The 17,537-nt window shown below is 36.6% G+C and overlaps 1 protein-coding gene across 12 annotated transcripts in view; it reads left to right on the plus strand.

Moving 5' to 3' along the window:
* The window catches only part of MON2 (MON2 homolog, regulator of endosome-to-Golgi trafficking), a 120,628-nt gene extending 104,505 nt beyond the window's left edge, over positions 1-16,123 (plus strand). For all 12 annotated transcript variants that reach the window (XM_021091933.1, XM_021091927.1, XM_021091929.1 and 9 more), the window contains one exon: positions 9,762-16,123. In XM_021091933.1, the coding sequence (XP_020947592.1) occupies positions 9,762-9,925 (164 nt within the window). In that variant the 3' untranslated portion in view covers positions 9,926-16,123. The remainder of the gene's footprint in view (positions 1-9,761) is intronic.

The raw sequence follows: 17,537 nt of genomic DNA on the forward strand, positions 1-17,537 counted from the left end.
AAAAAAGTTCACAAATGAGTGAAATCATATAGTGTATGTCTTTCTCTGTTGGATTTATTTTGTTTAGCATAATACCCCTCAAGGTCTATCTATCCATGTTGTCACAAATGGCAAGATTTCCTTTTTTTTTTTTTTTTTTTTTTTTTTTTTTTTTGTCGTTTTGCCTTTTCTAGGGCCGCTCCCATGGCATATGGAGTTTCCCAGGCTAGGGGTCGAATTGGAGCTGTTGCTGACAGCCTATGCCAGAGCCACAGCAACGCGGGATTCGAGCTGCGTCTGCGACCTACACCACAGCTCATGGCAATGCTGGATCCTTAACCCACTGAGCAAGGCCAGGAATTGAACCTGCAATCTCATGGTTCCTAGTTGGATTCGTTAACCACTGCGCCATGACAGGAACTCCAAGATTTCCTTTTATGACTGAGTAGTATTCCATTGTGTGTGTGTGTGTGTGTGTGTGTGTGTGTGTAAATATATATTTATATACACACACATATGTGTGTGTGTGTGTGTGTGTGTGTGTGTGTGTGTGTAGTATTATCTTTGTTATTTCATCCATTGATGAACACTTAGCTCGTTTCCATAACTTGGCTATTGTAGATAATGCTGTGATGAACATAGGGATGCATATATCTTTTCAGATTAGTGTTTTTGTATCTTCAGGTAGATATCCAGAAGAGGAATTGCTGGATCTTATGGTAGTTTTATTCTTAATTTTTTGAGTAACCTCCGTACAGTTTTTCATAATGACTATACAGCTTTACATTTTCATTGATACCGTATGAGGGTTCCCAGTCACCTCCACATTCTCTCTATCGTATGTTATTTGCTTGCCTTTTTTGATAATAGTCATCCTAACAGGTGTGAGGTTATATCTCATTATGGTTTTGATTTGCATCTCCCTAAAAATAAGTGATGTTGAGAATCTTCCCATGTGCCTATTGTCCATCCGTATGTCTTCTTTGGAGAAATGTCTCTTTAGATTCATTGCCCATTTTTTAGTTGGGTTGTTTATTTTTGCTGTTATGTTGTATGAGTTTTTTATGTATTTTGGATATTAACCCCTTATCAGATTAGTGATTTACAAATATCTTCTCCCATTTGTTATTGTAACCTTTTTATTTTGTTGATAGTTTGCTTTGCTATGCAGAAGCTTTTAGTTTGATGCACTTCCATTTATTTATTTTTGCTTTCCTTTCTCTTGCTTATGGAGACATATTCAGAAAGATATTTCTTTTCTTTTCTTTTTTTTTTTTTTTTTTTTTGTTCTTTTCTTTTTACAGCCATACCTGTAGCATGTGAAAGTTCCTGGGCTAGGGGTTGAATCAGAGCTGCAGCTGAGGCCTGTGCCACAGCTAGGGCAATACCACATCTGAGCCACATCTACGACCTATGCTGCAGCTTGCAGCAATGCAAGATCCTTAACCCACTGAGTGAGGCCAGGGATCGAACCCGCAACCTCATGGTTCCTAGTCGGATTCATTAACCACTGAACCACGATAGGAACTCCCCCCCCCCTTTTTTTTTTTTTTTAAGATCTTCTTGTTCCTCTTCTACCTGTGTCATGTCTTGATTTCTATCTTTGAGCTTGCTCATTTGCTCTTCCATAGGGTCTACTCTGTCTCCAATATGTTCTTATGCATTCTTCATCTCACTTACTGAGTTCTTCAGCTCTAGAATTTGGTTGTTTTTTAGCATTTCATTTTCTTTGGTAACATATTCCTTCTGTTTATTCATTTTATTCTGATCTCATCAAAGTACTTATTTGAGTTTTTCTGTAGCTTGTTGAATTTCTTTTTTTTTTTTTTATTTCTTTATTATAGCCACATCTGCAACATATGGAAGTTCCCTGGCTAGGGGTTGAATCAGAGATCCAGCTGCAGGCCATGCCACAGCCACACCAACACCGAATCAGAGCCAGATCTGTGACCTACACAGCAATTTGCAGCAATACCAAATCATTAAACCACTGAGCAAGGCCAGGAATCAAACGTGCATCTTCATGGAGGGTATATCCGGTACTTAACTCATTGAGCCACAGTGGGAACTCCCTGTTGAATTTCCTTATGATGGCAGTTTTGAATTGTATCAGTTAGATTGCAGTATTGTGTAATTTTAATTTTAGTTTCTGGATAACTCATTTTGTGGTAACATGTCACTGTGGTTTTTCATGGTGCTTAATGGATTGTTCCTCTAACCAATATATTTGAAGTAATAACAGCTTTTTTCTTTAGTAAAGCTTCTTTTTTTTTTTTTTTTTCTTTAGTAAAGCTTTTTTCTCTGATTCTGACAATTTAACAGGTTAGTTATTAGAGGCCTTTCTTTTGTTTTTCAGCAGATGGCACTGTAGTACAAGTTTTTGTTTTTTTCTTACCTGAGTTGCCTGTGATTATATTTGAGGATTGACACTTTCCACTGTCCACTGCCCCTGCTAGAGGTGTTGCTTGTTGCCCTTGTTATCACTGCTCATGCTTCTGGCATTGCTGGGTACCTTCCTGCTGCTGGTGTCACTGTTAGAGCAGTGGGATAGCAGGTGTTGCCACTACATCCAGGATCTCTTAGGTCCATGCTGCTGAGTCCACTGCAGGGGGGCAAAAGGATGGATGGGCTAGGGAGCCAGAGTCTTGGGTGCTTTTGCCACATCCAGGGTTATCAGTTTCATGGATGCTGCTGCTGTGGGCAAAGGAGCCAGAGTCACTTGTGCCTCCGTGACTGGAGGATGACATTGCAGGCCTGTTGTTGCCTGGTTCCCTGTAGCCTTAACCACTGCTTTGGCCAAGAACCCAGAGTCACATACATCACCTATTCTGCTGCTACCACCAGGTTTTCTGAGGTGGTGGGCTCACCTGTTGTGTCTGGGGATCAGGATTGCACGCACTGCCTCCACTGTTTTTCTCATTCTGCCTCCTCTGTGTTTTAGTCCATCCACCTTTATGTACAGGTGCGTGGAATTCTCTAGAACCTTGGTGTATTGGGAGAGACATTTTTTGTTGAGTTACGGATTTTTACTGCTTTTGGATTGAAGGGAAGAAACAAATGGAGCTTCTCACACTGCTATGATGCTGACTTCACTCTCTGACTTTTTTTAACTAAATTGGTCAGAATTTAAGTATTGCATCTAGATAATTTATATATATATATAATGTATAGGCAATTTTACACACACACATATATATAAATTTGGCCGCATCCATGGCATGCAGAAGTTCGTAGGCCAGGGATCAAACACACACCACAGCATTGATTCAAGCTACTTCAGTGACAATGCCAGATTTTTAACCCATAGCACCATAAGAGAACTCCCTATTTTATACACACAGACAGTTGTTTTTTTTTTTTTTTTTTTTTTTTTTTTTGGATACCTGCAGCATATGGAAATTCCCAGGCCAGGGATCTAATCTGAGCCGCAGTTGCAACATGCACCACAGCTGTGGCAACACTGGATCCTTAACCCAGTATGCCAGGCTGGGGATCAAACCCATGCCTCAGCAATGACCCAAGTCACTGCAGTCAGGTTCTTAACCCACTGTGCCACAGCAGGAACTCCTTACATATTTTTAATATAGAACATGACTGACTTTTTTGGGGTTATAGGAGGCTTTTGTTCTATATTTGTACTTATCATTTAGATATAAACTGTAGAAATAACTGAATCATTTTTATAGCCCTTCCTCATTTGTTTCCCCTGTTACTCATTTCTTTCCAATTCATTCTTTACATTAATTCCAGAAATGATTTTTCCAAAAGCGCAACTTTGATCATTCATTTTCCCATTCTAGTAAAACAAAATAAAGTAATATTTTTATTTACCATAACCTACCAAATACAAAGAGCACTACTGACTCCATTCTATTCATGCTTTATTTCCCACTAGACTTTGTGTACCCTACTCTCCCACCAAACCAAAATTCTCAGTCTACCCAAGTATTCCCAATCCTTTGCTCATTCCATTCTCCTGCCTATATCCACCTTGTTCAGATATCACACCACTTTTTAGCCCTGTTTCTGTTCCTTAAAGGTGAGTGATTCCTATTTTGGTGAACTTAGAGCTCTTTTCTGTGTGCCTTTTTCTATTTGTATTACAGTTATACATGTACATGATTCATTCCCTTTAACGTAAACTTCTTGAGAGGCTTTTTGGGTCATGTTTTAATCTATCTTGAATCCTTCGCAACATTACTACTCACAGTGTGGTTGTTTTGGACCAGCCACTGGTCTTAAGAATTTGTCACTGGCCCAGGACAAGATAAAAGGCTGGCATCAGAGTATAAGTCAGTTGTGTCACTATGCACAATGGTTCAGCTGACTGAACTGTTTATTTATGAAACAAGACTTTGTTATAGAAGGAAATGTGTTCATTTATATTCTGGTACAAACATCCTAGCAGATTGGTGCTTTAAGCAGCATTACTTTTACTACCTAAGAAAAAAGCAGGTTCCTAATAAATGAGTCACAAGATATTTGTTCCTGTCAGTTGTTATATAATTACACATATTTTTCTGTTTTCAAAATTCACTGATTATTACTTTGGCCTGGAAGGGTGAGTATTATACTAAATATTAAGAGGCAGTAGACTAATGTGTATTCAACCTAAAAGAAGGGCTAAAATTTCTAAGAATAATCTTAGAAGAGTCTTCTTAATTTATCCCATCAAGTTCAAATTTGAGTTATCTTAATAAAATGTTTCAGTTGACTTTTCATAGAGGGAAACCATGTGTTAACTTCCTAGAGACCAGAAATCTAATCTTCATTAGATCACAGGATAGAATTTGATTCCTAGAAATATACTTAAAAACTAAATAGGAAATTCCCAATTTTTCATGTTATTGCTATAGATATATTAAATACAGAAATATATATCAGTACATAGACTTGCATTACTTTTTATGGTCTTTATATGGCTGTCAGTAATGTAACTAGAAGTTGTATAAAGGAAGAAAAGGGAAGGAAAACTCAGTAACCTTTTTTTACAAAGTCATTGCGCCATGGATAGGGCAGTGGAGTAATGATAGATGATCTAACTAAATTGTGTTAAAAATCGTTTACAAGAGGGAGTTCCCATTGCAGCTCAGTGGTAACAAACGCAACTAATATACGTGAGCATACGGGTTCAATCCCTGAGCTTGCTCACTGAGCTGTGCTGTAGGTCGCAGGCATGGCTTAGATCCGGCATTGCTGTGGCTGTGATGTAGGTTGGTAGCTGCAGCTCCAGGGGCCCCTAGCCTGGGAACTTCCATATACCACAGGTGCAGCCTTAAAAAGAAAAAAAAAAATTGTTTTAGAAAGTATGAATATATGCCTCTGGGCATATAAAGTGAAGATTTAAACTAAATGTAATCATAAATGATGATGATATAATAATGTATGAAAATGGTGTGATAATCGTCACTAAGAAACAGAAAAAAAGAAGCAACTTAGAGAAATCCAGATCTTCCCAGTAAAAATATGTTGGACGACTTGTAGCCAGTACCAAATTAATTCAAGGAGATGGCTGTAAGTTTTGGAACCAGCCTAAACCCAACCATTTGTTTAGAATGTTTGCTATTTGTTTTAGGGTTTTCTGGTGGGAGAGGAGGCATTTGTTGAACCTATCTTTAGTTTTGAGGAATCTTGTTTTTTATCATTTTACTTGATTGTTAATTAAAATTTTGAGTAGTAGTAAACATACACATGGTTCAAAAATTCAAAATTATAGAAATATGTGCGGGGAAAAGTTTGGGTTTTTTGTGGTGGGTTTTTTCCTTTTCTTTTTTTTTTTTTTTTTTTTTAATCTTTTTGCCTTTTCTAGGGCTGCTTCCTGCGGAATATGGAGGTTCCCAGGCTAGGGGTCCAATCAGAGCTGTAGCCGCTGGCCTATACCAGAGCCACAGCAATGCAGGATCCAAGCCTCGTCTGCAACCTACACCACAGCTCACAGCAACGCTGGATCATTAACCCACTGAGCTTTGAGGCCAGGGATTGAACCCGCAACCTCATGGTTCCTAGTTGGATTCGTTAACCACTGTGCCACGACAGGAACTCCAGTGGGTTTTTGTTTTTTATGGGTTTTTTTTTGGCCATGCCTGCAGCATGTGGAAGTTCTCAGGGCAGGGATCAAACCCATGCCACAGCAGTGGCAATACCAAGTCTTTATCCACTAGGCGACCAGGGAACTCCTAGGGAAATGTTTTGAGATGGTCATTCCCCTGTTCTACATCTGCCCAGCTCTCTCACCTTACCATAGTCAACCATTTTTATTAGCTTGTGGGTCCTTCCCTAAGTTTTTTATGTAAGTACAAAAAATATATATAGTTGGCCCGTGAACAACTCGGGGATCACTGATGTCAGCCTTCCAAGCAGTCAAAAATCCATTTATAACCTAGATGGTTCTTCTGTATCTGGGGTTCTGTATCCTTGGACTCTATCATCCAGGGATTGTGCAGTGCTTCAGTGTTGACTTTTGGAAAAAATCTGTGTATAAGCAGACCCATGCAGTTCAGATCTGTGTTGTTCAAAAGTCAGCTGTGCTCCAGTACACCCCCAGTTTTTAACATGAACAAATATGCACAATAGCTCCAAGTTATACCTACTGTTCTGAATATACTTCATTTTTTCCACTTCCTAAAATACCATGGTGATACTTCCATACTCAATACATACAGCTTTTTCATATAGCTTTTTTGTTTGTTTGTTTTTGTCTTTTTAGGGCCACCCCTGCAGCATATGGAAGTTTCCAGGCTAGGGATTGAATCGGAGCTACAGCTGCCAGCCTGTGCCACAGCCAAAGCCACACCATATCTGAGCCTCATCTGCGACCTCAGAGCGAGGCCAGGGATCAAACCCGTTTCCTCATGGATACTAGTCGGGTTCCTTACCACTGAGCCACAATGGGAATTCTGCCTTTTCATTGTTTTGATGGCTAAGTCCAAAGTGACCATGAAAATCTATGGTTAGTTTTTATTTTTTTATTTTTTATTTTTATTTTTTGTCTTTTTAGGGCCACACCCATGACATGGCGAGGTTCCCAAGCTAGAAGTCGAATCAGTGCTGCAGTTGCTGGCCTACACCAGAGCCATAGCTACTCTGGATCTGAGCTGCATCTGTGACCATCACCACAGGTCACGGCAACGCTGTATCCTTAACCCACGGAGCAAGGCCAGGGATCAAACCCACATCCTCATGGATACTAGTCAGGTTCATAACCACTGAGCCACAACGGGAACTCCCTGGTTAATTTTTAAAACATAATTTATTTTAAGAGATTTGAATGTGTCCCTGAATTTAAGATGTTATTTAAGATAATATATTTTTATATTTTCTTATAATAAACCAAGACTAAGTTTGGTCGGTTGATTGTCTGGGCCAATGTAGATAGCTTTCAATCTCTGCAATCTTTTTCCCAAAAAATTATTGTGATTATACATATAATAAAACTTACTATCATAACCATTTTTTTAGTGGTATTAATAAATACATTCACAGTGTTGGCAACCATCACCACCATCCATGTCTAATGCTCTTCATCTTGTAACTGAAACTCTAAACAGAAACTCCCATTTCCTACTTCTCTTATCCCCTGGTAACTACCATTCTACTTTCTATCTGTGTGACTTTGACTACTCTGAGTACCTCATATACATTGAAATATAGAGTATTTGCCCTTTTTGTGACTGGCTTATTTCACTTAACTGATGTTGTTAAGTTCATTCATATTTTAGTATGTTGCAGAATTCCCTTCTTTTGTGAGGCCAAATAATAATCTCTTGTGTGTGTATATGTCTCTATATCTGTCCATCCATTGGTGGACACTTGGGTTTCTTCTATGTAGTAGCTACTGTACATAATGCTTCTGTGAACATATGTGTACAGACCTTGCTTTTAATTCTTTTGGATATGTACCCACAAGTGGAATTCCTGGATCATATAAATTCTATTTTTTTTCTAGTTGAGTTACAGGTAAATTCTATTATTTATTTATTTATCTATTTCTTATGATAGCACCATATGGAATGCTCCCAGGCCAGAGATTCAATATGAGCCACAGCTTCAGCAAAATGGATCCTTTAACCGGCTTCTCTGGGCTAGGTAACAAAACCACTCCTCCGCAGCAACCTGAGCCTGAATTAGGATTCTTTTTTTTTGTCTTTTTGCCATTTTCTTCAGCCGCTCTCGTGGCATATGGAGTTCCCAGGCTAGGGGTCCAATCGGAGCTACAGCCACTGGCCTACACCAGAGCCACAGCAACGCAGGATCCGAGCCACGTCTGCAACCTACACCACAGCTCACGGCAACACCGGATCCTTAGCCCACTGAGCAAGGGCAGGGACCGAACCCACAACCTCATGGTTCCTAGTCGAATTCGTTAACCACTGCGCCATGACGGGAACTCCTGAAGTAGGATTCTTAACCTTCTGTGCCACAGTGGGAACTCCAATTTTTTATTTTTTGAGGAGCCACCATTCTATTTCCTTCAGTGGCTGTACCATTTTACATTCCTACCAGCAGTGAACAAGGGCTGTTTTCTCCACATCCCCACATACACTTGTTTTCTGGTTGTTGCTTTTTTTTTTCCTTGTAGCCATTCTATTAAGTATACTCATTGTAGTTTTGATTTACATTTTCCTAATAATTAATGGCATTGAGCATCATTAATCATTACATGATTTTATCAGGGACACCCAGCAGTACCTTATTTCAAAAAGGTTTTGAGAATTTTCTTTTTAGGGCTGCATGTACGGCATATGGAAGCTCCTGGGCTAGGGGTTGAATTGGAGCTGCAGCTGCTGGCCTATGACACAGCCAAAGCAATGCAGGATCCAAGCTGCATCTGCAGCCTACAGCAGTGCTAGATCCTTAACACACTGAGTGAGACTAGGGATTGAGCTGGCATCCTCATGGATACTAGTTGGGTTTTTAACCCACTGAACCACAATGGGAACTCCAGTTTTTAGACTTTTAGTTGACACTCAGTAAATTGGAGTGAAAAATATAGAATCAGAGTTGCTTATGTATAGTCTAGTATTCTTTCTTTTATTCTACACTGTCTCCCAGATTTGAGATTTGTTCCACTAAGTGCCGTATTCATAGACTGTCTACGAAAAAGCTGTCATCAGGTTTTATTGTGTATTGTGCTCTCAAAAATACGCATAGCACATATAGGAAAATAGAAATGTAATATGTGATCTCAGAGTATAAGGAACTTAACATTTTGTCCATTCACCAAATAGCATTTAAAAATCCTAGTTGTTCATAGTAGTGATGGTTAAGGCAGAAATGTCTCTGCTCACTACAGCTTAAATCTAGTCGTATACATTAAAGATTAGCAAACAGTATAAGGGAAGAATGGGTCTATATGCAGTCATTTAAAGTTAAAATTGATGTTAAGGATATTACTGGGAAAATGCAATTGCATAAAAACTGAATTATTTTCTAATTCTTGCAAAGTACATTTTCTTTTCTGGTTATTATAATGAAAATGACAAAGACTTGAATTATTCTAAGTTATTTTGTTAGCTTTCAAGGTCTTCACAAATCGAAGTATCATTTAAAATGTACTTTATCAAATTCGTTGGTACTTTATCGAATTTGTTGTGACTCTTGCACACTGATCATATATTTTTCCCTCATACGTTATTAAATATTGCAGGAAGTATTCCAAGTTTTAAAAGAAAGAAAAAGTGTAAGCTTGTGGATTCTCCATATTTTAGAATTTCTTTTCTTTGCATTGTGTTTATGCTAACTGGATAATCTACTATTTCAGTCTACTTCTTTTTGCATTACAGTTGATGGAAATACCTGGGCACAAGTAATTGCCTTATACCCAACTTTAGTAGAATGTATCACCTGCTCATCCTCAGAAGTCTGCTCTGCACTTAAAGAGGCACTAGTTCCTTTTAAGGATTTCATGCAACCACCAGCATCCAAAGTTCAAAATGGAGAATCTTGACCAGCTACAATACATTTAAAGAAGGAAGATAACTGAAGAATGTAACTCATCAGTGAGTTTTCTATGAGAAGGACATTTCTTACAACAAATAATTCTTGGCAGCTGTTGTTGGCCTCCTTTAAATTTTACTTACCTGAGTTAAGTAATTCATACTACAGTCTTACATGTCAACAAAGGCTCCTGAATGAGTAGCAGTATAAGCCTTTAATAAATTAAACTGATGAGAGAGATGGTTAATACCACAGCATACCTGCTACCATATCTTCAGTTGGTGATTTAAAAGTGAGCTTATGTACAGTTTGTGGTAAATGTGTTAATGATGTACTTTTTAAAAAGAAAGAAAAGATATTTCCTTTAGTCAGATTTATTAGGCTGGTCTTTTTGCGCCCTTTTTCTAGTACAAAATTGTACTAAAATTTTATGCAAGATGGTACTGTAACATTCCATATTGTCTATAACCAGCCTTTGTAAACAAAGGGAACTGATATACTTGTGTGTATAATAAATGGTACAGTTCTGTATAAAACAGTTGCATTTATTATTTAAATTTTTAAAAATATTGATAATGTTAAATGCTTGAAGCTGTATTTATTGTTAATACAAAATTGTTTGCTTACATTTTTACTTATAATTTGCCTTCTTAAGTGGCAGATATGCTCACCATATGATCACGCGGTTAGCTTAATGTCTATTTTAAATGTATTTACTAGTGACTATTAAACATCTGACCAGGAAGGTCATGTGAACACAGCAGAGCAGATAGTATATGATTTGCTGATTTTGCAATTTTGAAGTATAGGTCATTAACTTAATATATTGTAGCACTATGACTCCATCATACCTCATTTCTTTAAATATCTTTCCCAGATTTCACATAAGTACATCTTTTTATATTTGCTGTCTTGATTTTAAAGACTTTTCGTATTTTATATTTCTACTTATTTTTTTCCCCCACTAACAACACTTATCACTGTCTTTGAAATATAACCCAGGTAAGATGATTTCAGATTTCCTAAAATTTTGCTGTGAGGTTTTGTTCATTTCAGTGCTTCATTTTGTAATATATTTTCAAGAAGAAAATTATTATGGTAACCCACAAATATAAAATATGTGTGTATTCTAAAACAATGAGAAGTGTATTTTTGGAGATAGTGAAGCATTTAGAAATGCAGTAAACTTTCTGTCATGGAGTAAAATGCTAATTTTGTTTCATTTTCCTATCTTAGTGAAGAAGAAAAGTGCTCTTGAGTACATTAACGTGTTTCTTAAAAAACTGACTGCCCTAGCTACCGTATTTTTTCTCTAATAGATTATGGTATTATCATATTTTTCTTGACTTAAATTTTCCTAATTATGTCAAGACTCAAAGATGTTTAAAACAATGATTATTCATAAAAAAATCATAATGGTCTTAATACTATTTTAGTGTTCTAGGAGGCTTTTGTTGTTGTTGTTTTCCGCTGTGCCCATGGCATATGGAAGTTCCTGGGCCAGGTGACTGAACCAGCACCACAGCTACAACTCAAGCCACTACAGTGAGTGACAACACTGGATTCCTCACCCACTACACCACAAGGGAACCTCAGGAAGGCCTTTGATTTTAATAGAATTTATAAATTTTAGCCTCTCCAGAATAATTACAAAAATATGAGAGGATATTAGAATTGAGTAATGTATACAGTTTTGAGGCTGCTGTAATTGTGTATTTAATTTGCACTATTTTCTGTAAACATATGGTAAGATCTTTTTTTGAGAGGGTATTATTTTATTTACATGAATTAATGAATTTCTATTTTATAATTTCACCTAAAATTAAGGTATAATATGGCATTTCCTAGATTCTATCTTTAGCATTTTCCTTAAAGAAAGTTGTAAAAAAAAGAAATTCAACCTGTGTATTTATTTGGCCATGATAAACTGGGGATTAGAAAAATCTACATATTACTGATAAAGTATTGAAATAGAGTAAAAATTCCAGTTCAATAACACGTTAAAAATATTGGCATGAATTTACATGAAGTAAAAAAAATATGTCTGTTCTTGGGAAACAACAGATCAGTTGCAATCAGAGTAATTATTCTCTAGTAAGAATTAAATGTGAGTCAAGGGTATGCAGTGAATATTTATATAAACTGAATAACTTTAGCTAATATTGTATTAGTTTTCAATACTAGGACCATACTTTACAGATAACAAAACATAAATGTGGCGAATGTGTAAATACCATGTAACATGGTAATCATTGCCAGTCTTAGTAACAAGCAAAGTTGTCTGCCCCCTTCATAGTATACTTTGACAGGTTTTTCCTCCTAGAATATCTCCTGCTAGCCCCAGGAATCATCACTAGCAGTTAATTCCCTTGAGTCAAGTCTGCATTTTCTAAAATAAATTCTGATGCCTGGAGAGGTTAGCACATTGCCCTTCTCTTGTTGGTATGAATTCCCTTCTTTAGTAACTAGAAGAACTAGGCCATGTGAGATTACTGGATGCTGTGAGATTCAAAAAGGAAGCTTCCAAAGCTAAGACCATTTTATGGCATATTTGAGACTATGACTAGTCTTTGAAACCATGGTAATAATGCCATTTGAGATACATAGTATAATACACTGAGTTAGGAGTTCCCACTGTGGCACAGTGGGTTAAAGATCCAGTATTGCTGCAGCTGTGGTGTAGGCTGCAGTTGCAGCTTGGATTCAGTCCCTGGCCCAGAAACTTCCATATGCCGTGGGTACAGCTATAAAAGAAAAATAAATTAAGTAAGTAAGTAAATACATAAATACAATGAGTTTTGAGCCTCATGTAGTCATTTTTTGTCACTGACAGTGCCTGTCTTACATAGATTGCCCTACAGCTGCATATGCAGAGAGGTGGATTAAAGTCCTTTTCAGACTATTTTTCCATCATAAAGGAAACAAACTAATTTTCAACTTAAATAACTTACTAATGTAATGTTACTATTGCCAAAAAGAATAGGTCATGTTGTAGTTTTTTATTTAATATATCTTTATAACTAGTTTTAAAGTTTTTTGTTAGTTTTATTATATACATTCATAGCATTTATATATTAGGAGCTTGCTAGGTGCCAAAAGAAAAAAATGCATGAAGGTCTGGCTTAGAGTGAACCACTTTTCACTTGCTTTCATTTTTTCTTTTTTTTTTTTAGGGCCTCACCCGCAGCATATGGAGGTTCCCAGGCTAGGGGTCAAATCGGAGCTGTAGCTGCCTGCCTAAGCCACAGCCACAGCCACACAGGATCTGAGCCTTGTCTGCCACCTACACCACAGCTCACAACAATGCCAGGTCCTTAACCCGCTGAGCAAGGCCAGGGATCAAACCTGCATCCTCATGGATGCTAGTCAGATTCATTAACCACTGAACCAAGATGGGAACTCTTCATTTGCTTTCATTTTATATTTTATTATATTAATAGCTATGTTGTTTCTTACCTGTTTTCCCCCATATATTGATTCAACTCTAGCTATATTATTTAAATTACATGTAGTTCCAGAAGGAAGATAGGAACAATTTAGCATACATATTTTATTCTGATGAATAACATTCAGTTCATTTAATTCTGTAGCTGGCCAATAACTCAAGTTATTTGTCCTTTCTCAGTGTCACCAGAGAGTATTTTATTATCACAATTTGGTATCTCTAGCCCTAAGTAACCATTGGGCCGAAGGGTCAGTCAAGAAACAGAGAATGAAACAATAATATATTTCATTAATATAATGAAAATATTAATGAGATTATCATTATTACATTTGTGTTAATGGATGGCAGTGTAGTTATTATATAAGACTACTATATTCTTCCCATATATAGAACAATTCAGGCAGGCAACCAAATCTTTGAGCCTGCTGTAGGTGATGTGATGTCTTTCTAGCCAAGGCAGAATTCTTTCAGGAACCCACCTACCTGTGATTGCTATAGATATTAATAGTGGAAATTTACGAGCCTCTGGAATTAATGTCGAAGCAGAGAATATTGTGGATTATTTTTTTTTAATAGAAAACTAACACAAATGTAGATAAAAATGGTCTCATGAAAGCATTGCCAGCAGCCTAGTATGTTCTTTAGATTTCCACTTCTCTGGTTTGACCGTTTTGGCAGATAACGCTGATCTTGTGTAAACAACAACATTTTACTATGCTTAGTGTTCCAGGGTCGTATTTATCTAAATTATTAGAGTGAATTATGCTTTTTTTTTTTAATCATTTGTGAGAAGAACCAGGAGTTCATACCCCATGGTGAGTTTCCAATTTATATACAATGGGAAAGCAGTTTTTAATGTTTCAAAATCACTTGAATTAAATCTTTTTAAATCTCTGGCAAGTGGACTGGTGCTTTCAGTTTGAGTGAAGAGTTTTTATAGATTGGGAAAGAAAGTTATGCCTTTGTGTCTTATATAAAAAACTATTCCAGAGGAGTTAAATATCACTTTCTTATAAATCTAGAAATTTAGAATGCATTAGCAGTTTTGGCTCTTGTTAAGGGATTGAGTTGTGATCCTTTTGAGAATCTAAACAATCTTAGTAATCCTGACTAATTGTCAGGCAGTGAGGACCTGAGGCCCTTCCTCTTACTCAACTTCAAGGATGTTAACTTTTCTTTTCTCTTTTCACTTCTCTCTTCTTTTTTCTCCTTGACTTTTTGGGGCTGCACCGTGGCATATGGAGGCTTCTAGGCTAGGGGTCAGATTGGAGCTGTAGCTGCAGGCCTACGCCACAGCCACAGCAACTCCGGATCCAAGCTGTGTCTACAACCTACATCACAGCTCACAGTAATGCCAGACCCTTAACCCACTAAGCTAGGACAGGGATCAAACTGGAGTCCTCATGGATACTAGTCAGAATTTGTTTCTACTGAGCCACAACGGGAACTCCAATCATGTTAACTTTTCAAAGTATCTGTTATCTCTAAAACAGAGACAATAATCAATGAATTACTTACTCATTCTTTAGGGAAATCATAGTTTGAATTTTGAATTGATTTCATAATGACCTTCTTAGGATAACTATTGAAGTTGTTTGATAAATTTATTACAATTAATTGAGACCTTTGGCTATATATTTTTTCCTGCATCATTTTCTTCCCTTCTCTCTCTTAAGAAATTATGTGTTTATTCCCTTTCTTAGGCTTTCCCTTAATTTTTCTATTTTTTTCCTTTCATTTCTCTTTCGTTCTCTTCCTCTTTTCCAGCCTTTCCTCTAACTTCACTATACCTGTTCAGAAGAAACAGCTATTAGTGGTAGAACCACTGCCATTCTATTAAACAAGTCTCTGGAAATACCTTCTTCTTTGGCCACTGTTGCTTATTTACAAACGTGAAGTCCCCCTGCTATTACAAATAGCTGAACAAGTTGAAATAATTTGTGGCTATAGCTCCTACTGTCTTTCTCAGTCCACAGGATTCAGCAGCCAGGATGCTCACAAAATGAGATTGCTATAAATATGATGAATTCAGTAGCTAAACTTGGAACAGTCTTGTCTTTTATGTGGATAGAAAGACTATACCACTTTTCTCAAAAGAGAGTCTTTAATAGTCTGTTTACATGAGTTTTTGTTTTTGAAGTTTTTTTTTTTTTTCCCCCCCCTTCAGGAGGAGGAAAGGGTTTTTTAATTTGTTTTTGGAGGCAGATACTGTGAACTATTTTATATTTATGTTATCTAAATATTATGTATTAATGTATAATATTTGCATGGTGCCTATTTTCAAGGAGGACTTGAGGCAGCATATTGCCCATGTGTTTCAGCTGTTTTCATTTTTCTGTTAAAAGCAGTCTTCTTTGATAGAAGACCTAGAATGTTATATTCTTCTTCTCCAAGTCTTTGTTGGGTGTATTTGCTATTCATGTACTTGGTACTTACAGCGACACAGAGGTCAGTTGAAACCTTCTTAATTGATTCTAGCACCTCAGAAAGGAAAAAAGAAACTATTGTACCCTTGAATTTTGAGATCATTTTTAGTTGCTGCAAGTGTGGTTATATTAAATTTTATTTTAAACTAACGTTCAGTTAAATAGTACAACCAGGGAAGATCTGCTAAACCATGCCATTATTTGGGAAACTATTGCAATATAATACCAACTGCTCTTTCTGTGAAGTTTAACTAGATGGGAGAAAAATTCCAAAACTATAATGCTGCAATCATATTCTTTTTATCTAGAAAAATAAAATATTAGACTTCAGCCCCAACCGTGCAAATTGAATTTGCTTTCCAGCCTTTACTACCTCTGTGTCATAATTTTAACACATAACATACAACTCCTGTCTCTTAAGGCAGTTGCCATATGGTGTTTATGTCAGACTGGATATATTTATCTAATTTTGTGAGATTCTTTTTTAGCTCCCAACACAGTTCTTGAAAGTAATACTGCTGTTGTTACACTTTCTCACAATTTTTATGTTGTTGAGATGTATCAGTTATGTATTATAGTCATGAAAGTCTCTTGGCCTCAAACCCAAATTTCCTTTGTGGCCTAGGATAGATTTTTCACAAGAACTGTATAGTTATAGCTGTGATTACATAGATCCTGTTCTTTACAGTTGCCGCTCAGCATGGTTTTTAATTATATTCCAGCAGTATGAGTTTTCTTAGTGTAACTTAAAGTCATAACCATTTTGAGAATTGATTTTCAAATCTGATAAATGATTCATTTACTCCTTTAATATACTTTGCTTCCTCATTCCCACTGGGTTCAACACTTTGGCGACATCCCACATCACTGACTCTGTTTTAAAGACTTCGTTCAGTAATCAAATATTTGTACCAATTTGGAAATACTTTTATAAAATACAGTAATGAAGATGTATTTTTGAGACCTCTGTTGAAAGTATTAATATATAAAATGAAAAAAAAAGAATATACAGTAAGAGGGACATTATGAAACATCTCAGCAGTTTGGAAAGAAAGATTTGGAACTTTGTGTAAAAATTTTAGGTCAAGTGAAAAACACAATCCTCTTGTGGATTAGGTAGACTCTCTTAATTATCTCTTTTGTTTTATGAGCATTCCTATTTATTCTTAATTTAGCAAGGTTAATTTTGAAACTGCCTATCTATAGCAATACCTGACCACTCCTCCACTTCTCAAAGACAGTTTCTTTTTTGAAAACCTGAGTTTTATAATGAATGTATATATTGAAAAATTCCTCCACAGTATTTTTAGAAGTCAAGTGTAGTTGTAACACTTTTCTATTTTCTAATTTTAATAATTTCTGGAGGACCTAGGATGTGTTAGCTAGGGCTTTGCTTATATTATTCCTTTTAATTCTTACAGCAGTTCCTGCAAGGAAGGTATTACAATCATTTTACAGAGTTGGCAGTCAAGGTTTAGAGGGTGGAGTGACTTACCTAGAGTCACAGCTAAAGTCTGTGAATAAGCATCTCATTTCAAAAGCAGTTTTCTTCCATACCATGCTAGATTCACTTTTTATAAAAAAGATTGGTACTTCATTAAAATCCAAGTCTTACTGAAATCAATTGGAAATGCTTTTTAGACAATTGCTATTTCTATAACTGGGCATTGGGACAAAAGCACTTGAACATAACAGAGAACTTCAAATACTCTGAAAAGATTTATCTAATGACTGTGACCTCCAAAGCTGCA

This window comes from Sus scrofa, chromosome 5 (genome assembly GCF_000003025.6).
Source record: "Sus scrofa isolate TJ Tabasco breed Duroc chromosome 5, Sscrofa11.1, whole genome shotgun sequence".
Taxonomy (NCBI): Eukaryota; Metazoa; Chordata; class Mammalia; order Artiodactyla; family Suidae; genus Sus; species Sus scrofa.